Source organism: Glycine soja, chromosome 18 (assembly GCF_004193775.1).
Source record: "Glycine soja cultivar W05 chromosome 18, ASM419377v2, whole genome shotgun sequence".
NCBI lineage: Eukaryota > Viridiplantae > Streptophyta > Magnoliopsida > Fabales > Fabaceae > Glycine > Glycine soja.
Genome location: NC_041019.1, coordinates 9,076,369 through 9,104,053, shown reverse-complemented (window position 1 = coordinate 9,104,053; position 27,685 = coordinate 9,076,369). Strand labels below are relative to the sequence as shown.

Here is a 27,685-nt window from a genome sequence, read left to right as displayed (position 1 = left end):
AGAGGATTATTTTTATAATTAAGCCAAAGTCTTTTTTGAAAATTTGTTTATTATTTTTTATAAGATTATTTTTTAATTATTTTTTTTCTCGCATTCTTACTTAATTATTTTCTCTTCAAACATTAATGAGAAATAATTAAGTTGATAGAAAAATAAAAAAAAAGATAATTTTGAAATTTAATGTAATTAACTATTTTTAAATGACATAAATTAGTTAAATGATTCTTATAATTATGGACAGAAAAAATAATGATTAAAGTGTTTTTTTAAAATACATTAAATTAAAAATAAAAATATCAAATTTGCAAAAAGGTACTAATTAGACTTTAATTACAAAAAAAAAATTAAATTTAATCAATTGATGTGACAAAATAAACTAATGACATTATATGATTGAATAATACATAATATATACCGAGTTATTTTAAAGTTATATCAAAATAATAGTTTTATTTTTATGAGAATTAAAGAATAAGTGGTGTTTTTACTAGAAATTATAATTGTTTATCACATTAAGTGATTTAATAAAAAGAATAATATGATATTTTTATTGTAGTGAAATCTTTCTTAACTCGAAAAAGTCATACTCTCATCCTAAGTGGATTTATTTAATTTTTTTTAATTCAAGAAAAAGTTATATATTGATCTTTGGAATACAACTTGAAAGATACATCTGTATATCCTTATATCCTCTTGATGGAAAATTTAACAAAAGAATGTGATTTACTACTTAATGGAGCATTTTTTCTTCTTCAGGAACAATTTTGTGGAAAACATTGATAAAAAAAAAACTTGGAAATTAAAGTTTTCCAATTTCAAATTACTAGAAAACTAAAGTTTTCTTTGTATCATACACCTCCTAAGTGTTTCGCAGCTAATTAATAAGAGTAGCAATTTAGATTTATCACCATAATTTTTCATTATTTTTTATTTTACTTTATATATATGTATATAAATTAACTTCAAGTTTATATGATTTATTTTGAAAGTTTTTATGGTGATGGATTAAATGTAGACACATTTTCTGGTGAGAATTCAAATTGTAGTTACAAAGATATCTTAATCTTAATAAAGATAACTGATATTTTGACATGGTTTAATCTTATGTTAGAAAGATCTCCACATCATTTGACAAAGATATGTAACAATTTTTTTTTAAGTCAAAAGATATGTAACAATTTTATTATTGTTTCCTTTTCCTTTAATAATTTTTGTTATTAGGATTAAAGGATTGTAGTATATTCAATGAAAATTATTTACTCATTTATGACTTAAAATATATCTTTGATGTAAGAAATTGAAGAGTATTAAAAGAAGGATTGGCAATTACAAGTTAAAAAACGTAGTCCTTTGGCCGCGAATAACATTCACCGTGGTTCTCTAGTATCCAGCTGCCGAAATATTTGAAAAATGAATGAAGAACAAATGAACAATACAAATTTGCCGTTTTAATTCACACTATTAATTTGCTTATTTCTTTCCCAAAAAATAAGCAAAATAGGGGTTATTAAAATTTGGCATGCAAATGTTTCCATTGTCCAAAATCTGATGCTATTCTTCTCACGCAAAAAAATCCAATTTTAAGATCCACATGCCATCATCACACTTCGTTGATCTTACCCTCTGAATCACTGAACAAAGAAAAGGAAAAGTTGGGAATCGTTGTGAATTTTTGATATCATGAAAGAGACCTTACCATTACCATACATCGAGTCACCAACCAATTAACCAACCAACCCACTTCAAAATTTCCCCTCGCAACATTAACCTCCTCGCATTAATCGCATAAATGGAAAGGTCCTTATTGTCATTTCACAACCTCACAATAAATTCCATCGCCAACAATCGAGAAAGATTTAAAAAAACTCAAAATGAAAATAAAAAAATTAAAATAAAATAGAAAAAGAAAGGATGAGAAAATATTATTCAAAGAAAATTAGTTTATATACTTTTAAAGTTTTTATACCGTTATTTAATTAGAAATGATCATATATAGTAAATTTTATTAATTTTTTAAAAAAACATTAAAAATTATTATTTTTATTTTTAATTGATTAACAATATAAAAATGTTGATATAGAGAAATTAAATTCTTATTAAAAATAAATTCTGTTTCTATGTTTTGTATATAAGATATTTCATACTATTCTATTCAAAATTATAGTGATTATATTTTTTTAAGACAATTATGATAAGAAAATAACAAATATACCATAATGATTAATGAGAGAATAAAAATCTTTTAAACTAGTAATGGAAAGCCTGTTTATTCTAAAAATAATGGATAAGGAAGATTTATTTTAAAAAAAAGAGAATGAATGAAAGGTCATTACATTACAGCCACAGCCGAGAAACCCACAGGGAAAGGAAAGAAAAGAAAGAAAGAAAAGTAGAAAACTACACTCTTGAGGTCCATTCTCAATCTTATTAATATATTTTTGTGTAGATGAAGATCAAGAGAAGGTGTTGTCATGCTACCTTCCTTCAACCACAAACCCTCTCTCCCTCTACCACCCATTCTCTTTTCTCTCTCTTTCTTTCCCCCTCCCTCTCTCACCTACTCAATCTCATCACCACCACCACCATCATCATGATCTTCTCCAATCTCTATAACCTTCAATCACTCAAAACCTCACCATTAAACCAAATGAGTTGACCCATTTGTGAGAACAATTCTCCCTAAGAAAAGGTCAAAGGCTGCAACTTTTTCTTAACCAATCTCACAACATTTTGCAACGTTTTTTCTGGTTCGGTTTGGTTTTCTGGGTCGTCTTGGAATTCAAAAAAGATTCCAACTTTGAAGATGGGTAGGGGCGGAACCGCCGCGGCGGCGGTGGAGATCGCCGAACCCGGTTCAAGGCCGGTTTTTTCCAAAGAACCGCGTTATAGGGGCGTCAGAAAAAGACCGTGGGGCCGGTTCGCCGCCGAAATCAGAGACCCTTTGAAGAAAGCCAGGGTTTGGCTCGGAACCTTCGACACCGCCGAGGAGGCGGCGCGTGCCTATGACACGGCGGCGAGAACCCTCCGGGGGCCGAAAGCAAAGACCAATTTCCCACTTTCTCCGCCGTTCTACCACCCCGATCCGTTTTCCGATCACCGGTACTTTGACGGCGCTGGCGCCGGCGAAGATTTCCAGGATCACCGGCGACCCACCTCCAGTGGTATGAGCAGCACCGTAGAATCCTTCAGCGGCCCACGCGCCGCCGTGCCGGCGACGGCGCCGGTGATTGTCAACCGGAGATATCCCCGGACGCCGCCCGTCGTTCCCGAGGACTGCCGCAGCGACTGCGACTCGTCGTCATCCGTTGTGGACGACGGAGACGGCGACAACGTGGCGTCGTCGTTCCGGCGAGAACCGTTGCCGTTTGATCTAAACGTGTTACCGTTGGACGATGCTGACGTGGCAACCGATGATCTGTTCTGCACCGTTCTTTGCCTCTGAAGAGAAGAAATTGAAAACGGCACGAAATGATGTATTTGGTTCGTTGAAGGAAAGGAATTATTAATTTTTTTCTATTTTTACTCTTTATTATCTACTTGAATATTTTTTTATCTTTCTCTTTTTCCCCACTTATTTTAACTATGCGGAGAAAAATGAAAAAGAAAAATATGATTGATGATCAGTTATGAAGATTATGGTAATATGATCTTAATTTCTGTGAAGAGTAAGTCTTCAGGGTATTGTTTCAGATTTTTTCTCTCTCTAATTTTCTATTCCGTTTTTCAGTGTAATGACAAACCAAAAAAAGTTGAAAGCAATATTTTACGTTTGATAGGAGAATTAATTTGCATTAACGCTTACCTGACAAATCATACTTGGTATGTGTCTGTATGTATAATACGAGTTAAAGAACGAAATTAGTTATCATTGATGATCAACGATCATTCATCACATTTAGAGGACTAGTTTCTATCTATGGTTTGATTCTTTTTGCCCATGTTGATTTTTTCCCCATTGTATTGTGAGCGAGACTATTGAATGCAATGGATACTTGACAAAACATATTACATTTTGGTTCGGTTGATTTTAAATCCATGTGTTTTACTTGAGTGGGTGGACAATTTTGATTGGTCACGAAACATGGATTTTTTTTTTAGTGTACAAATGTACAATAGCATAGCTTTTCCAATAACCCTATTTTCATTTTTTTTCTCCCCTCCTTTGAGCTAACCAAGATAGCTTGGGAAGCAACTTTGTTAGGTGAGGGAGGTAGATGGTGATAATTTCTTGTTTCTTTTTCTCATTGTGGGAGCAATGGCAGTAGGAAAAGAACAATCATGTTGCCTTCTATAACACTCAAGATTTTTGGCAGGGTGAGTAATTTGGATTTTGGGCGGTGAATGATTAGATAGAGAGAGATACTTCTCTTTTTATTGATATTTTATCCTCACTAATAATAACTTGCCATGCGTTGGAACTTACACCGCCTAAAGAAAAGAATCAATCCACATCTCAATTCCAAGGAGCACATGGTTTTTCATGTACGAACTTCTAAGAAATGTACCTAGTGCTAGAAAAAGGAGACGTTAGAAATTTGAAGTTTGATCCATGTAAAGGTTGTTTACCCGTCAATTCACCTTAATAACTTAGTTGGGTTGTCTTTGAATTCTAAACAGAAAATTCATGGGGAAGGTATTGTGCGGTATGGAGAGTTTGGCAACTAAGAAATTTAGGTGTACCTTAATTTTCCTACCTCACTGTAGTAGTTTTTATTAAAAGATCACATGTGTCCTCTCCGAAGGATAATCTTATTAAGATCATTGAAGGACTTTTGTTGTAATAGGTTGTTCTTGATCCTGCTCTTATTTTAAGTCAATAGGAAATAATGAAAGGCACCCACGAGATCATTGAAAAGTCAACATTATGGTTGTTTGAAGTGATGCTTTTGAAGAAGGGAATTGTTAGTGTGGTTGGATTGGTGGTAAGGACTAAAAAACTATGGTGTCCCACCATGCTTTCCCACTGCACCAGAGAGTGGCTTTAAGGCTACATGATTTCACACAACGGTTCCAAATATGCTGTGCAACATGTAAAGCAACACCATTGGAATCAATTAGAATTGAATGGCAATTGAAAAAATTTCTTGTCCCTTTCCCAAACTACATGAAATGGAACTTTCAAGGTAGCCTTCACTAGCCATAGCAATATACATATATGGTAGCCGAACCATTCGGGCATTCTCATCTTGGTGAAGCTCACTTTGCCACTAATTGTCATGTTTGGGTTGTCTAGTTGTCTAGTACACCTACGAACATTATCCTTGAGGTATACGTGTGCTAAAATTTAGCACAACGAAAATGCTAGCTATCTTGGATTGCCATATCACTTGCTGAGGTAGAATAATGACCAATAATGTGGTGTTAGTTTATGGCTTTATGCTTTTTTAATCGACACTTCTGTATAATAAGTTTATATGAGATTTTCTTCTTTGTTTGCCAACTTGTATCTCCGTTTTGAACATAAAAATTAAAGAAACCCAAAAGAGAATAATTGAATGATGCCCATCATATTCCTCTGTCTAATGCTCTGTGATTGTATGGCCAATAGTGCTTGGCTCAAATCTACTTTGCCAAGCAAAGAAAGTGGTAAAAAGAAAGAGTTGTTAAGGTGAAAATCTTTTTTAGTTTAATAACTTTAAAAATTACGAATCAATCTCTCAATTCGACATGTAACTTATGCCCGGTGATTGTATTGTCAATTTCTTTCTTTGGGAACAAAAAGATTTTGTTTAAAGGGTTATTTAAACCAAAAGGATGGACTATCAAATGCACGGATCAATTGTTTTAATTTAATGAAGGGTCTCAAGTTTGAGTCCTATGTATAAAGTTATGTTGAATATTAAAAAGGAAAACTTAAGGTACTTGTAATAGTTTTACTCAGTTATATAAGGTTATTTTCATGAAAGATACTTATGTTATGCTATATAAACCAAAAGGGTGAAGGGAGTTTGATTATTGGATGCAACAATAGTGATTGATACCTACCAACCCAGGTTAAGAATTCTTTAGATTCAGATTTCCAAAATTGAATCGGGCTATATGATTAATTATTTTTTTTGAAATTCTAAGGATTTTGATTATGATTAGGGTTGGTAATCTTAAATTCTTAACAATAGGTGCCGAGGGTTGGACCACTTTGAAGGTTTGGCTAATTTCTCTAGGTGGAATAAATAACTACCAAGGGACGGGTGAGGAGTGAAGACAAATTAGGTTAAAGGTGAAGGAGGGAGTTGATGCAATTGCTGGTGAGAGTGTGGTTACAAAATTGTAAATGTGTTACTTATCATATCACGGGCTCCATATGCATTTATTATTAGAGGCAACATAGTGGGCCGAGAAACATGCACCACAGAGAATATTGACCCTTGTTACTCATAAAGTGAAACAATGAATTGTTCAAGGGTGGCCAAGTGTTGGACCAATTTTTTATTTATAAAAAAAGTGGACTGGGTGAGCCTGCAGTAAAATAAATAAATGAAGAGGAATTAAGGGGAGAAAAATAGAAAGAGGGAAAGGGAAAAATTAAAAAAGATGAAGTTGTCGAATAAAAAGAAATGGAAGAGAAGCTAAGTGGAGTTCATAATAATTGCAATGACCTTGGTGTGAATTCAATGATTTATCTTTGGTAGATCTCATAATAAGCCTTGTTTCTGATAGAAATATTTTGACGCCACCGATTGATAGGGAAACAAATAAGACAACATATCTTACGTATTAATTTTGGTGATGTCACAATGGTTTAATATATCAAATCATATATTGTTTTTTCGATAAAGTTAAAGTACAGAATTAGCAATAACAAAATTTGACTATCTCAATTGAAAAAAAAGAGTATAACTTTTTACAGTATGAATGTAAGTTTGGGTACTATGCTACCAATTTTTTTTTATAGCAAAAATGATACCAAATCTGTAGATACACAGTTACACACATAGTTACGTATTTGTCGTAATTTATAAGTGAAATGTGAAAAGCATTAGATATTTTTAATTGAGTTAAAACTTAATTAATAATTTTTTTGTTTTTATAATTAATTTCAATTTTTTAAAATAATATATTGTTTATTATTTTGTCAAAATAGATATATTAAAATTTTATTTAATTAATTAAAATTAAATTAATGATTTCAAGTATAGATGTATAAATATTTATATGATATACACATACTAAAGCTGTTATCAATATAAATTTATATTTGAGTAAAAATTTTCTTTAAAGTGAATATGAATGCATACTCTTACACATTAGTTGGTACGATTTTTAATTTAAGCCAACCAACTATTGAATAACACATTTATGTACGTTATACTCAGCAAAAGAAAATTGAGAATAAAAAACAATTATGTATTTTTTTCGTCTTAAAATTTTCTCAATATATCATGCTATATATTTATGTCTTTTGATAATGTTAAGCAACTAAGTTTCAGTTTGGGTGATTTCTCATTTTGATTTTTGAAAAATTTAAAAATCAAAATCAGTTTTAGTTTTGAGTTTTAATTTAATCTTTGTTTTCAGTTTTTTTTAAATGTTATGAATTGAAGATAAATAAAATGAGTTAATCTTTTTATTTTATCTTACTTTATTATGAAATAATAGTGGTGACAAAAGTAATGAGATGAGAGTGACGACAATGACAATGATGACGATAGTAGTGGTATTAGTGGAATAGTGGTGGGGATAAAATAGTGGCGATAATGGTGGAATGGTGATGGTGACAGCAGTAGTGGTGGAAGGGTGATCGTGACAGTGGTAGTGGTGGAATGGTGATGACAATGTTTTAAAGCCTAGATCGACCTGGCAGATCAAACTGGTTCAACTGAGACTTAGAGGTTTGGATGGGTCAAGTCGCCTATCGTATCGACTAAGCATTGAACCTCGAGCAACTCGATATGACCCGATCAAGTTTATGATTAAGCAGATGACCCACTGATTCGGGCCTGGTCATGTCCAAGGGAGGAAACATATTGAGTTATGTGGATCAATTAAGGTCGGGAATAAAATTTTAATTTTTTCTAATAAAGATCAGGTCATGCACGTCAATTAGTAACTTATTAGTTCAACTATCGACCTAGTGACCCAATGTTGTGATTTGATCAATCACCAGTTCAGTTTTTAAAATTATGGGTGGTGGTGGGGTGGAATAGTAGCAACAACGACGACAATGACAATGAAGGCAATAAAATGATGGCAACAGTGGTGGTAGTAATGTTTATGGTAGCAGCAGCGACAACAATGATGGAGGTGACGCCAATGTAGTGATGGTGGAGGCGACAAAGGCAAGGTGTGGTGATGGTGGTGACAGTGAAAAGGCAATAATGGTGGTGGAGGTGGCATTGGCGGGGTGTGGTGGAGGTGGGGGCGATGGTGGTGGTGGTGGTGGTATGTTGATGGTGGTTAGAATGTATTTTTCAAAACTAAATTCACAAAAACTTTTTTTTCTTGGTTTTAATAATGAATGTAAAATTGTTTTGAAATTGAGTTAAAAATTAATTTAGCTCCATTTTTCCAAAGGCGTTTTGTTTTAAAAATTGCATTTGAAAATCGAAAACTAAAAACTCACAGCCACCCCGAACAAGGCATAAATTAATAATTGTATCCTTTGAGGTCGGTACACTAGCTAACCCTTATCTCTCCTCCTGGGAAGTTGGATTCTTACTGACTTGTTATTGGACCACATCCAACAGTGAAGTGGCCTCACCATATTGATTTATGTTCAAATTGTCGATGATGCGAAATTTGAATCATTATCCTGTAGGGAAAAAGACCTACGAAGAATTCAAGATTGTAGTAAATGTCATGAGCATAAAACCTAGGGTTGGCTTAGGTGTAAGACAAATTGCTATACACTTGAATGCTTTGGGTAGGCTACCTATCGTGGGACGCAATGAAAAGGAATTGCTACAACAATAAGGAAAACTTGGCCCTAAACCAACCTAGGAGGAGTTGCTTGCCATCATGAATGGTTTTAGGGAGAGAATGAGGAGGCCTACAGGATGACAAAAGAGATGTGTATGGAAAGCAAGGAGATTAGTAGGAAGGTTGATGAAGTTAGGAAACCATGCAGGCTTAAATCACAAACCTAAGGAAGGCAAAGGCAAAGCAGCGATGGAGCCACCAAGATACTTTTAACCTTTCTTGACATAAATTAAAGCCAAGCCCATCCTACCACCTTTCTTAGTCCCTAAGGTGGAGTATTTTGATGGATCTTAAGACCTAGATCAACATCTGAAGACCTTTTACTCACATATGTTAATTAGTGGTCAGTTAATTATAAGATGTTCATAGGGACATTGTTAGGGGTAGCATTGGACTGGTTTAGTGGTATTAATAATAGGTTGATAATTGGCTTTGAAGATTTCTCCTATCAGTTTGTCATAGTTTACGGCGAACAAGCAAAAGACGTTGACTATGGAAGATTTTTTTGACGTACGCCAATAGCCAAGTAAGTCCTTGAAAGACTTAACAAGGTTTAATGGGGTTGGTTCGAGTTTCTGACCTGGATGAGAGGATGTTCATGGCGACTTTTTGGCAAAGGGCTATGAGTAGGATAGTTTGAGGAGTCTTTAGTTTGGAGGAAGGCGGAGATACAATCAAGGGCCACATGCCATATTGAGTATGAGTACATACATTTGTGGGGTTTACTAACGTATATACACTTGTTTTTTTTTAGTATAAGTATGTTAGTAAGCTATAACTAGAGATTATCTTAAAATAAATCAATGATATAATTTATTATGTATAGTACTCATACTAAAAAAATAATTATGTGTACGTTAGTAAATCCTTGTATATAGCAAATACAAAAAAAAACTTTGTATATGTTAGCAAATTCCTATATATAGCATACCCAAAATGTAAAAAATAATTTTGAAAACTAATTTCCTTGAGTACGAATATAATTATCCTAAATTGGATAAGACTTATTGGGCTTGGCTCAATTAGACTTTCTATTAGAGGTTTGGTTGTCATAAGAGGTTTTGAAAACTTGTACAAGTTTTCATTCATTTGGTGAAAGTATATTTATTCTCAGATGGATTTAAGTTAGTATATATGTATTTATTTGGTTTCAAATGGTTATGATAAACATCTATCAATGAATACATTAATATGTTCTTGTCGCTTGATACGGTGTATATGAAGCTGACTTAGTAGGTAGTAGATGTTATCCCTGTGGTTAAGAAATCCATTAGAAGCTTTGGTCGTGTTTGTGCTGTAAAGTTTTCTTATCCTCACTTATTCTCTTGGTTCCCCAGGGAGTGTTAGTGCATCCTATATGTTTTAATGAACAAAGAGAAAGATGGCTACATCAATTTATATTTTTTTCATTATGGTTTTATTGGACCTAATTAATTTACCTTTCTACCAGTTTGCAACTAACCAAGGTGATTCTTATTTTTGTTATATGTTTGTTTTTAAAGGATTCTGTGACAAAATAATTTTGTTTTGTGTTTCATGCTTTGCTAAGGCACAAATATATACAAGAGAGTTACAACAAAATCTCCTAAGGTTGGGCTATACAGATTGATTCTCCAAATAAAACTCTTAAAATTGTGTCTAGACTAAATAAATTGATTTACATGATCACAAACTAATACTATGGGATGACAATTACACACAGATTCTGTTATCTCATTATGATCTCATTACCCCCCTCAAGTTAGAGTATGTAAATTACATATCGCCAACTTGCACAACAAAGAGGTGAACTGAGTGAGACCAAGGGCCTTAGTAAAAATGTCAGCTAATTGTGGTGCAATATTGCCAGTGAGATACTCGTCATGAATGAAGTGGCAGTCCACTTCAACGTGCTTGGTGCGCTCATGAAAAACTGGGTTCTTGACAACATGAAGCGTTGCTTGACTCTCACAATGAAGTCGCATAGGTTGAGAATGAGAGATACCAAGATTATGGAGAAGACCTTTTAACCATTTCAATTTTCTTGTTATAGCTGCCATGGATCGATACTCGACCTTAGTATAGGAGCGAGATACCGTTTGTTGTTTCTTAGTTTTCCATGAAATTAGAGAGGATCCAAGTAGAACAAACCATCCGATAAGGGACCTACAAGTTAAAGGACATCCAGCCCAATCAAAGTCACACCAACTAGATAGTTGCAGGTCACAATCCTTACGCAACAAAACACCCTGTCCTAGATTCCCTTTCAGGTATCAAACAACATGGAGAACAACCTCCCAATGGGCTCCTTTAGGCGCCTGCATAAATTGAGATAACAAATGCACACAGTATGAAAGCTTGGGTCTAGTAAAACATAGGTAAATGAGACGACCTACTAACCACATATACTGATTAGGATGAGGAAAAGGCAAGTCTGTTCAATTGCCAGACAATGATTCTGTTCAATTGCCACATTTGATGGCTTAGCTCCCAGAAGTCCAGCTTTGGCTATAATGTCCAAAGCATATTTGCGTTGACAAAGAAAGATACCCGCTGAAGATCGTGCCACTTCAACACCCAAGAAATATTTGAGGATCCCCAAGTCTTTTGTGTGAATGCAATTGTGTAAATAAGCTTTAAATTCGGTGATAGCTTCATGAATATGATTATCACCCAAAATGATTTGGTCATCAACATACACTAACACTACAATATCTACCCCTGGTCTTTGCAAGACGAAAAGAGAATAATTAGAAAGAGATTGCTGAAATTCGTAGTGTTTTAGTGCAATAGACAGCTTTGTAAACCAACAATGAGTTGTCTGTTTGAGTCTATATAAAGACTTGTTAAGTTTACACACCATGCCATATTGCTAAGGGAGAAAGCTAGGAGGCGGCTTCATGTACACAACCTCCTCAAGGTCTTCGTGTAAAATGCATTGTGCACATTCATCTGATGTAATTCCCAAGCTCGTGTGGCTGCTACGATTAACACTGTGCGTACTGTTACCATTTTTACAACGGCTGCAAAAGTCTCTGTGTAATCGATTCCCTTCTTTTAATGATTGCCAAGAATTACTAACCATGCTTTGAACCATTCTACACTTTCATCAAATTTATGCTTTATTTTGTACACCCACTTGTAGCCAAATGCTTTCTTTCCTGGAGGAAATTGTGTGACTTTCCAAGTTCCATTGGTCTCAAGTGCATGTATCTCACTTTTCATTGCATCTCTCCACCAACTATCTTTCACCGCGTCAATATAAGTGACATGATCCTTTTCCTGTGAAATGGATGCAAGAAAAGCACGATGTGTAAGAGAAAAGTGGTAATTCACATAATCAGTTATGGGATAAGGTGCACCTGACTCTGCCTATGGAGAGAATGAACAGTTGGATGAGCTCAATCTTTTGGTGGTATTTGTCACATAATCTTGCAAGCGAGTAGAAGGTTGTTTGATTCTATGTCCTCTACCGAATAATGGCTCGGTTGGTGATATAGATGGAAGCATTGTATCTTGTGTGTCCATATTTTGTAGAGTAACAACTTATTCATCGAACCTCGCATCTGGCTCACCCCCTCTATCATCCATTGTCATACCACCACTTTCTTCCGTATCTTCTGTGTGATCCGTTTCTTCTACATCATCAGTCACATCATCAATAATTTCTTCACATCTCCAATTTTTAGGAGGAACATATTTTCTGGTAGTAACATCAATAGAAAAAGGATACTTGGTCTCAATGAACTCAACATCTTGAGAGACAAAAATCTCTTTTGTTTCTAAGTCAAACAACTTTCACCCTTTCTTGCCATATGAGTAGCCAATAAACACGCACTTCTTACTCCTACTTGCAAATTTATCACCATTCCTTCTTTGATTATGGGCGTAACATAAGGAGCCAAATATTGTCAAATGTTCATATGCAGGTTGCTGCCCATGTAGCATCTCATATAGAGTTTTTCCATTCAAAACAGTGGAAAGAGTTCGGTTGATCAAATATGCTGCAGTTAAAATACATTTCCCCCAGAACTTAATAGGAAGATTACTTTGAAATTGCAGTGCTCGAGCCACATTCAAAATATGTCTATGTTTTCGTTCCACTCTCCCATTTTGTAGGGGTGTTCCAATGCAAAATGTCTGAAAAATTATTCCACGATCAAGAAAATATCTTTTCATACATGTGAATTCTGTCTCATTATCACTTCTGAATATTTTGACTTGTTTATGAAACTGCCTTTCAAGCAGAGCAAAAAAATTGTGAAGCATTATCGACACTTCTCATTTATCAGCTAATAGGTATACTCATACAACATGTGAATAATCATCAACTATTGTTAGAAAATAAAAAGCACCACAAGTAGAAAGAGTTCTATATGGTCCTCACAAATCACAATGAATTAGTTCAAATGCACTACTGACTTTATGTTCACTCAAAGAAAACTCCTCTCTAGTCTATTCGGCTTTAAAACAGACTTCACATGTTTTATTCACTACATTACTATCTTTGTGTTTTCCAACTTCAGGAATCAATTGGGTGATCTTCAAGGAAGGATGTCCCAACCGATTATGTCACAAGTCCATGGAATGCAAACCATCAGTTTTTAAGCTCTCACATTTTGAACTCCTTTAAAGAAATAGAGGCCACCCCTCCGTTCACCTACTCCAATCAGCGTCGTCGAAATACGGTCCTGCACAACACATAACTTATCAGTGAATTGAACAACACATTTCAATTCATCCATCATCTGTGAAACAAATATCAAATTGAAATTCAATTTATGCACATAGAGAACATTAGTAAGTTTTAAGCCTTCATCTAGCACCGCACTTCCTTCTTTAATCGTTGTTGTATGTTGTCCATTAGGAAGTCCAACCGGACAACTTTTAATATCTCGTAGTTTATGCATATGATTCAGGTTTCCAGTCATGTGGTTGGAAGCCCCTGTACCAATTATTCATGTATTAGTATGACGCTCACCTGTCATCTTGTCGTTAGAGTTTGTTTTCTAAGCATTTAGTAATTCTACCAGCGTCTGCCACTGCTCTGTAGTAAGCTCAGTCAAACTTGAACTATTTCCTTTTGAGATCCTGGTGTCTGCACTTGTTCCACCACTATGCACAGTATTAGCATGCAATGTTCCTCTTTTTCCTCGTCCAGTTCCCATTCGCTGCATTGACTTGCCTCCTCCACTATTTTTTGGTCTGTCCCTCCACCAGTCAGGATAACCAACGAGTTGAAAACAACTTCTTGCTTCATGTCTTGTTCGATGACAATGAGTACAAGTTACAGACTTGTCTTTTCCATCCCCTCTTCCCTTGACTCCTCATCCACTTGTTTAGATAGCCAAACTCATCACCTCTCTTCTTTCTTCTGTGGTTCTAGTGATCATCCTTACCCTTTCTTCTTGAATCATTGTTAAGTACACCCTATTCAGAGTGGGCAACATATCTATTGCGAGGAGGTTGAATTGAACAGTTCCGTAAGTTGCATCATCCAATCCCATGAGGAATTGGTGAACTCTTTCTTCTTCATCCCACATTGTTTTTAGTTTTCTATAGTATGCCACCACCGTCATGTCGTCTTGTTTGCACCTCGCCAAATCAGATTTCAGCTGTTGTATTCTGGGGCCATTCACAATAAATAATCTTTCTTTGATATCTGTCCACAACTCTTTTGCATTTTCTACATAAGACATGGTGGAACGCAAATTTGGTTCAATGGTATTTAGAATCCATGACACCAACATAGATTTTACAGTCCACCAGTCTTCCATCTTAGGTGAGCCCTCATTCGGTGCTCCAATGGTGCCTTTTATAAAACCCCATTTTCTGCAAGCATGTAGAGATATTTTCATGGCATGTGCACATTCTTCATAATTATTCCCTTGAAGTTTCACTTGAGTAATCAAATTTCCCATGTTGTCGTTGGAATTCAATTCATACGGTGATGAAGTCTTCTTCACCATCTTATGTTCTTCTTGCTTATGAGACTCATGTTTAGGAGCCTCCTCTTCATGATGACTCATTGCCACGAAATTTCAAACAAAACCTGTTGGCTCTGATACCATAAGAATATGTTTGGATAGATAATTTTAACTGAGGAAAGTAATTTATTAAAGAATTTGAATTTCTGTAATTTAAAATTCATTGTTTGGATGTTTTTTTGTGAAGAATTTAAAATTTTGAAATTTTAAAACAGAATTTTAAACAACTAAAAATCTGGAATTTCAATTTCCTTCTAAAAGGTGAAAAATTGAAATTCTCTTCTTAAAGTCTTCTTCAAGAAACACCGTATGAGATTGTGGAACATCGATCGGATCTGAGCGTAGAGGAACACGTATAACTAGCACACCAATCATATATTTTCTTTTTTTTTCATTCATTTTTTTTCACCCTCATAATTTTAACTTTTTCTTTATCCAAACACAAAATTTTGAAAATAAAAGAATTTCAATTGAAGTATTTGAAATTCTTAGAATTTAAAATTTCTCAGAATTTTAAATTCCTCCATCCAAACACACTCTAAAGGATTCTATAACAGAATAATTCTGTTATGTGTTTCATGCTTTGCTAAGGCACAAATATATACAAGAGAATTACAACAAAATCTCCTAAGATTGGGTTATACATATTGATTCTCCAAATTAAACTCCTAAGATTAAGTCTAGACTAAATAAATTGATTTACATGATCACAGGCTAATAATACGGGATGACAATTGCACACAAATTCTATTATCTCATCATGATCTCATTATTTTTTATTCTCAATTAATACTTTATGATGCTATTTTAATATCATCTGATTGGTATGGCATGTTGAAACGTCTTTGTAACTCCCTCTCTCCCCAAACAAAATTTCACCCTTTTGACTTGGTGAATAAAAAATGATTAACAGATACTCAACATTTGACTGATGATTCTGATTGCTGTTAGCATAAATGGGATGAAGAAATGCTTATTTCTATATATAAAAAAATTAACATTATCTTTTTTTGTTGAAAGCAAGTATCGCATAATCAAAATTTATGAGACTAATCCTCTAAACATAGAGATCACTTAACATTATCATTGTATGTTATGAGAAAGCTCAACTCCAATTGCCTGACACTATTTCCAAGAAAGGGGAGAATGATGTTAAAGGAATTGGTGCACTGAGATCTTAATACACCCTAAACTTCTCTAGACACTCGACAAGAAGACTGGGCATGCAAGCTTCCTTAATCATGGCTTAGTTCTTACCAAAAGATTATTCGTGAACATGTATAGTGATCTAGGTTATTACTAGTTTTTTTTTGAAAAAAATGTTTTTGAAAAGAAATAATAAAAAAACATTTTGTAATTTGGTTTTCAAAACTGTTTTAGAAATGAATAAAAAGGAAAACACCCATACAATCTCAGAGTTTCAACGGTAATGAAGCAAAGATATAATATATGTTAGGGTTATTCTTCCTACACCTCACAAATTTCTTCTAGACCCAACATATTTTAAAAAATTCTAACTTTATCCTTTTTTACTTCTTTTTCGTTCCTCCTTTCTTTCTTTTCTTCGTGTAGCCTACGGATTGACAATCTATAATTTACGCGTCCGTTGGTCTCCTTCTTCCCTTCCGCAAAGATGGTGTTGGTATTGGTCGTGGTGTGTGTTTGATTTCTGTGGCTCCTCCCTAGTTTCTCTTCCGGCAATTCCATGTCGTCCTTTGTGAGTTTCCTCTCCTTCGTCGTCGTGAGTAGCGCTATGTCGTCACCGGTAAGTTTTTTTTTTGCCTTCATTTACTCCATACAGATTACCAATCTGTATGGTTTATATGGATTGCTAATCCGTATGGTTCATACGGATTGACAATCCATAAGATTTATATGGATGACCTATGTTAATTTTTTGTCTGGTGCAAGCTCAAATCCAGTACCCCTATGCAAGTTATGCTATGCATGGATCACCATTCATTATGCTTGAATTTCAAACAATCAGTTCACTGGAAGTGGTACAGTTAAGTCAACTTCTAAAAAAAATCACATCCAATGAATCTAGTATTGATTATTGATAGAACTGTAGAAAAGTACACTTTGGTAAGACTAGTAATTTTTTTATTTATTAAAATTGTAAAAGAAAAGAGAACAAGAAAATTTGGAGTCCAAGTGGAGCAAATGAGTCTTTTTGGGTCTGTCTTGCTCGCTTGCAGAACAAGTTGCAATAAAAGATAATCTGCATCAAAGTGTGGTTGATTGCGATTTGCAAGAAGACACCAAATTCCAAATTCAGATACAATTATATGTATTCTTATTTTACTTTCAGATGAACTCTCAAATGTCCCCTTTTAAGGCTCCTCGCTGCCCAATAAACTTATATACCAAAAGTAAACAAGTTCACCATATTTTGCAAATAAGATTTGGATTCTGTTTTCCAAGTAATTTAGCTTCTCCATTTATAGTATTTGGACCAATAGAGCAAAGTAGAAAATTGAGGGCAATTAAAGTGATGAGATGGAAAGCCTTTCTTCATGATGTTTGCCACTAATGGGAGAAAAGAATCTAGTGGTAGAACCCTCTTCCTGATAATGTTTACACTTTTTTGTGCAGGTGGTATGATGTTAATGTTACAAGCTTTTGAGAATGCAAACCATAGGACTTGGGCAGACTTGAAGGTACATTATTTCTTTCCTTATGTTGAGTTGATGATAATGTTAAGTTGAAGGTATATTATTTCATTATTTATGTGCAGGTGGTGTGATGCTAAGTTGCTGATTAGGTATACACTTCATGGTTCCTGTTTGATTCTAAAGAGATTTTACCTTGGTTATATGAAGCATGTGTTGTAATGCAACTAGCATTGCTTAATTGCCACATGATGTGACCTATGGATGTTTGCAGGATAAATGGAAAACATTAGTGCAAACTTCAAGAATCCCCCCTCAACAAAAGAGAGGTAGCCTTAGACAGAGTTTTGGCTGCCCTTGCTTATTGATCTCAGCATCAACCAAAACAACACAAGAAGTTCCAAGCTGAGCCTGGAACCTTGAAGGTTATAAAAGCCTCAGCTGAATGACAGGGTGTTGAGGTTGTCCAATAACTTATGATCTTGTTGAAAAAACTTATGCCGTTGACAGGAAAAGAGGAGGTCTTGATACTAAAGGAAACCGTGGCCAAGGAGAAGGGACACCATGGCCAAGGAACAACACTAAGGATCATCCAAGGAATAGAGGAGGCCTTGATACTAAAGGAAACCGTGGCCAAGGAGAAGGGACACCATGGCCAAGGAACAACACTAAGGATCATCCAAGGAATAGAGGAGGCCTTGATACTAAAGGAAATATGTTGCCTTGTACTTTTTATGTTTACAGAGAGAAAAGACCAGACAATGGACAATAAAATTATTGTATTTACAATGGAGTAGGAATATTGTAATGATGTGTTTGGGATAGTTACAAAAATTAAATTACTTCAATAATTCTGATTTTTTTTTTAAAGGTGAACTAAAGAGTAAGAATTAGGTAGGACATCCCAACTATGTTGGTACTCCCAACCTCAGCCATCATAAGAATACCTGAATATCATATTAATAAGAGAAAAAAGGAAAATTGAAGAATATGGGGAACATAAACCAATACCCATGCAAAAAAAGACGCTACATCAAGAGAACTTGTAGTTAGGTAGGCCAAGCCTATTTCTGTAAAATGCTTCTTCACAAAAAGAAGGAAGATTATTAAACCACAAAAAAACGTCTAAAGCATAGCTATCTGCTAAACCATCTGCGCATTAATTTCCTTCTCTTTATATGTATAATTCATCATTGTTATAGTCAATTAAAATTAGAATCAATTTTGATTTCGGTAAGTTTGCTAAAAAGTGATTTTAAGATAAATAACATCAATTGATTTGTAATAAACTCTATACACTTCGCAAGGATAGGTAACAAATTTGTACATTTGAAATTTATGAATTGATACCAAGATGATGTATAAAACCTGAACAGTAACAATGTCAGTGCTCCTTTGGAATTACACTTGTTTTTAAATGCATTTGTTATATACATAAACAAAAATAAATTGAACCCAACAAAATCATAGACAAAAATCCAACAAATATCACAAGTCACAAAAGAATGTGATTTTGGGTGCTTGACATCGTCCTATAAGTGAAAAAGAATTGGGAACATTATAGGTTTATTAAAAAAACATAGAACAACATGATTCTCTCTCTATATATATTGTGATTGATTCTGATATTCTAAAAGAGATAGAACTAAATTCTGAAATTCTAAAAACCAGATCTAAATCTTCAAATTTAGAAGGAAAAAATAGAGTACAAAAACATTGAATAGATGAAGAACATGAGCAACCACACTCAGGTCGCCAATGAGGGTGGTCACCGGAGGTGGTTCCCTAGAGTTGCTTGGCCACAGCTTAGGAGGTTCACAAGAGAGAAGGCAAGTGAAACCATAGGTTTCACATATTAAGGAGACCGATGAGAGAGAAAGAGCAAATACACATTGAAATGGGGTCTGATATGTTTTAACTTTTAAGTATGAAGCAACCTTTAAAAGGGTTTTTTAAAAATGATAAAAAAAAAGAAGGGGAAGTTTTGCCATGGGCGTTGTGGCAGGCAGGCACTATGGCAGACGGCCATACAACGACAAATAACGAATGGGGAATTGCAAAGGGGTCCAAAATCGCCACATTATAGTGTTATGGCGCTAACCATAACAGTTATTTAACAACATTGGTTGCATCAGACATTTCCTAGTAATATAATAAAAACGGGGATACAATTTGTAATGCAAACTCTACTTGGAAACGCATGTTTGAAACTTAATTGTCACCGGTACAAATCAGACCAAGAATGGCTTCTTTCAGTACTTATACCAATCTTGATTTAAGTCTTATTTAATAGTAAGTTTGTTCAGAAGCATGAGCATCACAAGCCAAGTGACCAACCACACAAGGTTTCTATTATTAACGTTTTCTCCTCTAGGAGATATCACAAATTAAAAGTTGGTAAACTTCTTTTCTTTCAAGCTATCCACAGTCTCCTTGAGGCTCACTTCCAAAGGAGTATATTCAATCCCCAAGCTCTTTGCCTTTTCTTTGGATACCTGATATATTGGCACATATGGGTTATCATCTGCACACCTGATAATATTGTTGAAAGAGTGAAAATGGTATTAGAATAATCAAAACAAGAAAACTTGAATTATTTATATTATATAAATGCAAACACAAAATTAGATCGAATGAAGAGTGACGTTGGACCCATAACCTAAATATTTTGCATACAAAATAACATTTGAAGGACCTATACATGCAAAGTTTTTATACTTGGCCCTATCTTAGGAACATAAGATTCAGTAATTAATTCCAAATGAAAAGTTCTGCATATGTTAGCATAACTATAAATATATACTGGAAAAGTAAAAATAGCGGGGAGGTGTTAGTCATTAGATTATCATAACTATGGTGAAACCATGTGTCTCAAATATGCACCAAGAGTTGAAAATGTATCAGTATTACATACACAAATAAATACAAGCTACGTTATAGGAGAGCTAAGTAACATATGAAATGTAGCAAAAGTTCATCAAGTCCGGGCAAGCCATAAGATATATCCAATCTACAGCTAAAAGGGGAGTAATTGTCCCACACCAATTGTACAGTAATTTATCGTAATTGTTGTAAATTTTGACAGATTGATATTGTAAATTAAGACAAATGGGTAGTTACCCCATATATAGTCTTGTTTAGGAAGGCTGTTATGTTGTCTTTTAGCCTATATAATCTAAAGGTTTTGTATATCGTCAAATAATGTATTCCAATTTAAATTCTTTCTTTCAACTAATATCAATACTTCATGTCTTCATTTTCAACACTAAATTTTGTTTTCAAACAGGTAAATAAAACACTAAAACAACTGGCTATAGCAGATGGAGATTTGCGAACATGTATATGAATTGTATGCATTCTTGAAATTATCAAAATAATTATACTTACTTCTCTGGAAGTTGTAATGTCGGGTACAAATCACGTAAAATCTTCACAATTTCTGAGTAGTGTGCCACTCTCTCCACCAAACAATACCTTCCATTAGCTGAAGCATTCTCATATGCTAGAATATGGGCATTTGCAACATCTTTCACATTGACCCAACCAAAAGATGCATTTGGAAATGTTTGTGCACCTGTATGAAGGTGATGGAACTGTTACTTCAATTATCTAAGATTTGTACCGTGGAAAATCAAGGATATTGGAAGCAAGTAGAAATTATTAATATTCATTAAAATAACAACTATATAACTCAAAAAGATAGTAGACTATGACTGCTATGATTATGAGATATTGTATGTCTCTATTTTTTAGATTACTTTTCAATGCACCCTGTCAAGTTAATTTAATCAGCCATTCCTGAGTTGCTGACATTAGAATTAAAGTTTGACTTCAGCAAAGCCTTTGTAAGAATCTATGCTTCCTTCAACTTGGTTTGGAGATGGTATAAGTAAATGTCCCATTTCAATCTTTAATCTGATGAAATTTGTCAATTCTCACATGCTTCAACATGTAATGTAAATTTTGAACCGAGTTATGGATTATGCTGATGGAAGATTCAATGACGCTGAATAGCTTCATGGGTTATTGCAGCAGAATACATAAATCCTTTTAGTAACCTATTTATCCAAAAATCACATTTCCCCACATTTTTGGGCTATAACCTTAGAGTGGATTTTGCATCTTCAACTAATCCCACCCAACAACATCTTCAAATCACTCAGCACACTTGTCTTCATTCTTCCTCAATAATAATCCCTTCCAGTAGTACTTCTGACTTTAGAAAATAATTAAGCTACAAAGAGGGAACATAATAATACTATGTAGCTCAACAATAATTGTCATGATTAAGATGCACATATCTAATATCTCAAAGGTACAATAGTACATTCAGATTGAACTTATTAATTATTATTATAACCTTCCTTTTCATATTCTATTTGAATTTTCGTTTCAATATTGTCTATTTACCTTTTCATTTTGTTTGATCCACAAAATAGTTCAGTTGAAAAAAAGAACATTGTGTAATCCAGATCCATACAAAGCAGATAATAGAAATTTTACAGCATAATGTACAAATAGTAATTACCATTAATTACGTTTAAAATTGAAGCAGCACTTGTGTTAAGGACTGGTTGCAAGAGAGGTCCTATCACCATTGCTGGGTTAATAGTAACCATGTCAATGTTGTTCTCTTTTACGAATTTCCAGGCAGCATCTTCGGCCAAAGTCTTTGAAAGTGTATACCACATCTGAAATATAAATAGGTAATGGCAAGAAATGTGAAGAACATAGTAACATAATATACATGATAAATTGTTACACTTTGTTGACATTTAAAAAAATACATTAGCATTATAGCTCAATAGCAGCTGTTCTCATATAATATTAACAAAATGTGAGAAGCAGCTTAGTGGCTCATCTACGAACAAAATAAGTAAAAAAAACAGGTGCATAAAAATTACAACCAACACAATTTAATCATATGAACTAATCTTCACATGAGATGACGTTAAAATGATGCGTTGGGTAGACTACAGAATCCTGTAGAGGACCCAAATATAAGAGCACATTTAAATTGCAAACTGTTAGTGAGCATACAATAAGGCTAGAACATCAAAACTTGATAGGGGAAATATCAGTTTTATTGTGAACAGCATTTGTGCACTTAGATGCTTTGGAAAGCAAAGAATAGAAACCATTGATGGTGTTCAGCCAATGGTTTCTTTGAAGGATTTGACTCACATATAAGTGGAAGTAAAGAGCAATGTTTCATTTATAATCTTCTTTAAAGACATATTTGTCTGCTTGTTTGTTTGGGAAGAATCCATCATGTCACCTAACCTGGTATGCTTTTCCTCCCTTTAAAAATTTTCTTCTGTCAAAACAATGGAAAGATACATCCATTGAACTTTGCGAACTTAATTTTGTCCTTTGGATATCAAAGCAAGCAATTTACTTTAGCTCTCTTAAAAGTTAAAACATATTCTCGTTCCACACTAATCAATGAAGCTTTAAAGTGATAAGCTTACCACCAGCAATAGTAGCACCTATAATTTTCAACAGTCATATCTACCACTCTTTTTACGATTAAAAATTGAAACCATAAGGCAATGCAAAAACAACCATAAGATTTAGTTACCGATTCCAGCCACCCACATTAACTTCATCTGTTTCTAATATTTATGTCCAAGATGAACTCCAGAATCTCAAAGTTTTACCATTTTTTCTATGATTCATTGGGGAAGTAATGCCCTATGAGGCAGGGACTTTAACACCAATACTGGACATGAGACAAACATGAATACTCCAACACAGTTAAAGTCCAAGTATAGTACACTGGCACATCCCCTCCCCCAACACACATATATTAGAGAGAGAGAGAGAGACTCAAATGAAATTAAATATAAACAAAATAACAAAAAATCTAAATTGGTAATCAATATATTCACCTTCCTACAACAATGAGTGACAAAAAAATCAAGAGACATCATTTTACAATGAAAGTATTTTATCTCTTTATTTAAATAAAAAACAGAAAATGAAAACAAGATAATGAATCTTTCAACAAAATATATTCACTTTATAAAAACAATTTGTTACATTTTTTCTATGATAATGAGTCTCACAAAAAATACTGAGATATATTACTTTTCTAACATCTTTTGTCAATGCCATATAGTTTACACACTTACCATCATTTAATAGAGCAGAAGCATCCCCTGCGCATGAAATCCACTCGACTCACATTCATGATCAAATCAAAATAATAAAAAAAAACATGTTTACATGTTTGAAGCTAATAGTAGCAAGGAAAGTTGCATAATTGACCTTTGAGATAGAAAGCATGTATCCCAATTCCTGATTCTGAATAATGAACAGGAAAGAGATATGCATGCAAACTTTCCAAGGAAAGAAAAAGGTAAACAGGAGATTTAGATCAACTTTAATGCTTCTACAACTCTTAGCTTAGGAGCTTAGAAAAGCAAGGAATAGAGTCTTCAGTTGCAAGTTCATGGTAATGGTTCCTTAGCTTATAAGTAGACCCAGCGAAAGAATAAAGGCCTGTTTGATTTCCTTCTCATTTTTTGGTTTTAAAAACTGTTTCCTATAGGAATTTTATACTTCTCAGCAATCAATTTCTCACTCAAAATCTATTAAGTTTTGAAAACTGTTTCTATTCCAAAAACCAAAAAACAGAGATAGCTAGAAGATGTTTTGTCATTTTCATCTGATTCAACATCTCTCTCAATTCCACACACTCTGCTATGTGCCTTACACTACTCTCTAACTGTCCGAGCCACCTTGTTTAGTTGCATTTGTCCACAATATTTCGCAATATCAATTTAAAAAACCTTGGACTAAAGTGAAAGTTTATCAGAATACCTGTGATTCCCTACAGAAACCCGGGTCAGAAAACCAAGTCTCATCAACTACTACATCGGGAGTTCGAGGCTTTCCGTTGTACGCAACTGCAGCAACAGAAGAGGTTAAAACAACGCGTTCCAGCGTCGGCAAGTTTACACACGATTTCAGAACATTGAGAGTCCCCTTCAAAGCTGGGTCTAACAATTCAGCCTGCAATTAAAAATACAAATATAAAAATACAGCCACCCCATATGAAAAAGATTTTTCCCTTTTAGTCACTTTACTTAGAAACACCCCCTTCTTAGACTCTACACATAACATTTCAATCCTTTTAGACTTTTAGTCCTCGTTGTAGGGGCAAACATGATTAAGGGCATGTTTGGCGAACCCGTTCAAAAGGTACTTTTGTGTAAACGTAATTTTGGAGAGTACCTCGGTGACATGACATGTTTGATTACCTTCAAAAGTACGTTGGCACAATAGAGTTTTGCCTGGAAACTATGTTTTGCAAAGGCAAGGCTTGGGTTGCTTTTGCAAACTCAAGTCTGTAAACTTTAATCCAAGCATGCACTAATATGATACGTGTAAAAACTAAAAGAGAATAAAAATGGTGTTGTGCAAAGATTAAAAGATAACGTTTCAAGAGTAGTAGGGACTAAAAGACAAAGTTTTTGTAACAGTAGCAATCAAAGGGGTAGTTAAAGATTAAAAAAAAAATGGAAAAAAATGAGAAACCTGGGGGTCCTTGACATTGTGATAAAAGGGAGAAGCAGTGTGAAACACAGCATGGCAACCTTGAACGACAGAGTTAAAGGAACCTTCTTCGAGAAGATTCGCCTTGTAGAGGTGCAGCCTCTCCTTAGCACCGTCGAGGCCAACCAAGTGGTTTATTTTTTTCGGATCACCTGCACATTACATATTCATTATTCAATCTTTTAATTAATTTATTAATCATTCAGATAAAATAATCATAATGCACGAACCAATTTTGATATTTTTTTTAATTGGCTTAATTTTGTTAGAAATACAAGGAGACAGAATCTCGAGATCTATCTATCTTCCGTGTTGAAGGAAAAGAAAGAGATCATAAGTTTCAATATTTCTAGTAAGCAAAAACTAACTATTAACATTTGCTAACAAAAAAATTACAAGTGACAGAAAAAATGAAAATTAACTCGATATTCTATCGATCTACTTTGTACTTTGTAAAGTAGAAAAATGGAAATTTAGAAATATTAGGAAAAAAAAATTGAAAAAATTATAAAATTATAGTAGATATATATATAATGAAATGATTACATTATTAAAACAATGATTATACCAAGGAAATGAAAATAACAAAAAATGAAGAAAAAAAAAAAGGAGAGTAGCGGTGACGGACTTGTGTCGCGAACGGTGGCCTTAACGGTGTAGCCGCGATTGAGGAGGAATTTGACTATCCAGGAAGCAATGTAACCGGAAGCGCCGGTGACACACACCACCTTTCCAGCGCCGCTGCTCATTTTCTGGATTAGTTTATGTATTTTCTTCTGCGCTCTGTTTCAGTGAATCTCTCTCTCTGACTCTGCGGCGTCTGGGGAGGGGAATCAGGTGTTTCGCGTGTTCTCTATTTATTTATAGTGCTAATGGCTAATGCTGTGGAACTGTAGTGCTGTAAACGCAGGATCAACTGGAACTAGTAGTAGGTTTCATTTTGTCTTTGTATTCATGCTTTGTTGGTTTTATGGTAAAATTATATGTTTTTTTAGTTGATTTGATTTAGGAATAAATATATAAAAACAATTTTTTTATCATATCTATTTCTCCAGAGGTTTCTCGTCCTGTATCTTTTGTTTTCCATAAAAAAAGTGAGAAATAATTGGGTTTGTTACACAAAAAATATTATAATAATTTAGCATCAACGTAGCACATATTTAATGTAACGTTGCACATATTTAATGTAAATTTTTATTTAAATTTTTTAATTATTAATTAAATATAATTTTAATAATATTATTATAAAAATTAATAATTTTATCATTTGTAAAAATCTAAGATTAGGTAATAGTATAAAAAATATCTACACCCTCAATGTGACTAAAATATAATATATCGCCTCTTTTTTTTTTTTTTAAGGAAATCGAATAAATCATATTTGTAAGTATTAGAATTAAAAAAGAATAATATATCACCTCTAAATAGTCAATAGAGACTATTAAAAAATTAAAATTTATAAGTATTAAAATTAAAAAATTAAACCAAATAAATCATATTTATAAAAGTAAAGAATATTTAATTCATATATTACATAACACTTTTTTTTATATAGAAAACACTTATTTTATTTTGGGAAAAGTACCCACAACCAAATGACGAAAGTGACAGGGAAACATAGCTTGACATCTTTTATAGGGTGTTTGTGGACATCTTTTATTTAAAAAACACTTATTGTATGGACACGCTCGGCCAAAACAAGGAATAAAAAATCCAAACAAAAGGTGGGTGGTAGTTGGAGTAGCCATTTTGCTCATGGGCATCTCAACTCAAGTAATCAAGTTGTAAACGTTCTAATATTTTGTCCATCTTTGACAAAGAATGTAGTAAAGATAATTATGATTAGTGATGTATTAAAACACAATTAGTTGAGAGGAATAATAATACATAAAGCAAACAAGTTGTTAGATAATTAGCGTCAATAACTTAGGAGAGGTGAATTAAATTTTAAATTTTTTTCCTAACAAACTTTAATTCTCTCCTTAAATGATATATGACAGATTTAGCAGAAGAAGAAGCAATAAACAATTTAATCGATGCTCTTTAAATGCACAAGACAAAATTAAATTGATAAATCAAATAAGAGAAGAGAGAAGTGCAAACTGAGTTTATATTAGTTCGGCCACTTGTCTATGTCCAGTCCTTAAGCAATCCACTTGAGATTTTCACTACCCTTGTGAAATTCTTTTACAACTTCTGAACCATCTCGGAATCATTTCGCTTGTGCTAAGAAAAACTCACAAATCAAGAGACTCATAACCTCTTGATCACAACAACAATTTTCTTTTTGAAGTACATAAGTTTTTCTCTCTTTTAGGGAAGAATAATACAACAAATTGAAAAACTTAAAAGAATCCTTAATTGATTTGTGGCCAAAGGATTATTTTTGAGAGAACAAGACAATGAAATTCTGAAAAACTCTGAAGATTTTTGTAGACAAGTCACATATTTATAGGCTTTTGGTGGCTTCCCAAAAACTTACGAAGGGATGTGACTTTTCAGAGTAACTTTTAAAATTTAAAATTTAAAATTTCAATTTCAAATTCAAATTTCAAATTTTCTGAAAAAACTTTTTAAAATAATTTTACTTCTGGTAATCAATTATAATGTCTGGTAATCGATTGCTAGTGG

The 27,685-nt window shown here is 33.8% G+C and overlaps 2 protein-coding genes across 2 annotated transcripts; one reads left to right on the top strand and one right to left on the bottom strand.

Annotated features, from left to right (window-relative positions):
• The first annotated feature begins 2,375 nt into the window (after positions 1-2,375).
• LOC114397548 (ethylene-responsive transcription factor 3-like) lies at positions 2,376-3,663 on the top strand. The gene has a single exon (XM_028359632.1). The coding sequence runs from the start codon at positions 2,804-2,806 to the stop codon at positions 3,440-3,442; it is 639 nt and encodes a 212-aa protein (XP_028215433.1). The 5' UTR covers positions 2,376-2,803; the 3' UTR covers positions 3,443-3,663.
• Positions 3,664-19,620: 15,957 nt separating this feature from the next.
• On the bottom strand, positions 19,621-26,018 carry LOC114396343 (cinnamoyl-CoA reductase 1-like). The gene is made up of 6 exons (XM_028358265.1): positions 25,683-26,018; positions 25,037-25,206; positions 24,320-24,511; positions 22,023-22,185; positions 20,882-21,068; positions 19,621-20,026 (listed from the first exon to the last, which is right to left on the bottom strand). The coding sequence occupies exons 1-6, from the start codon at positions 25,801-25,803 to the stop codon at positions 19,882-19,884; spliced, it is 978 nt and encodes a 325-aa protein (XP_028214066.1). The 5' UTR covers positions 25,804-26,018; the 3' UTR covers positions 19,621-19,881.
• Between the last annotated feature and the right edge of the window lie 1,667 nt (positions 26,019-27,685).

What these genes read in the sequence shown, in the direction of transcription:
- LOC114396343 (XM_028358265.1), bottom strand. Translation starts at nt 25,803, where the DNA reads ATGAGCAGCGGCGCTGGAAAGGTGGTGTGTGTCACCGGCGCTTCCGGT. An exon ending in GGCCACCGTTCGCGACACAA is followed by an intron (nt 25,207 to 25,682) that starts GTCCGTCACCGC and finishes TGTAATGTGCAG; the next exon opens with GTGATCCGAAAAAAATAAAC. An exon ending in ACAATGTCAAGGACCCCCAG is followed by an intron (nt 24,512 to 25,036) that starts GTTTCTCATTTT and finishes TTTTAATTGCAG; the next exon opens with GCTGAATTGTTAGACCCAGC.
- LOC114397548 (XM_028359632.1), top strand. Translation starts at nt 2,804, where the DNA reads ATGGGTAGGGGCGGAACCGCCGCGGCGGCGGTGGAGATCGCCGAACCC.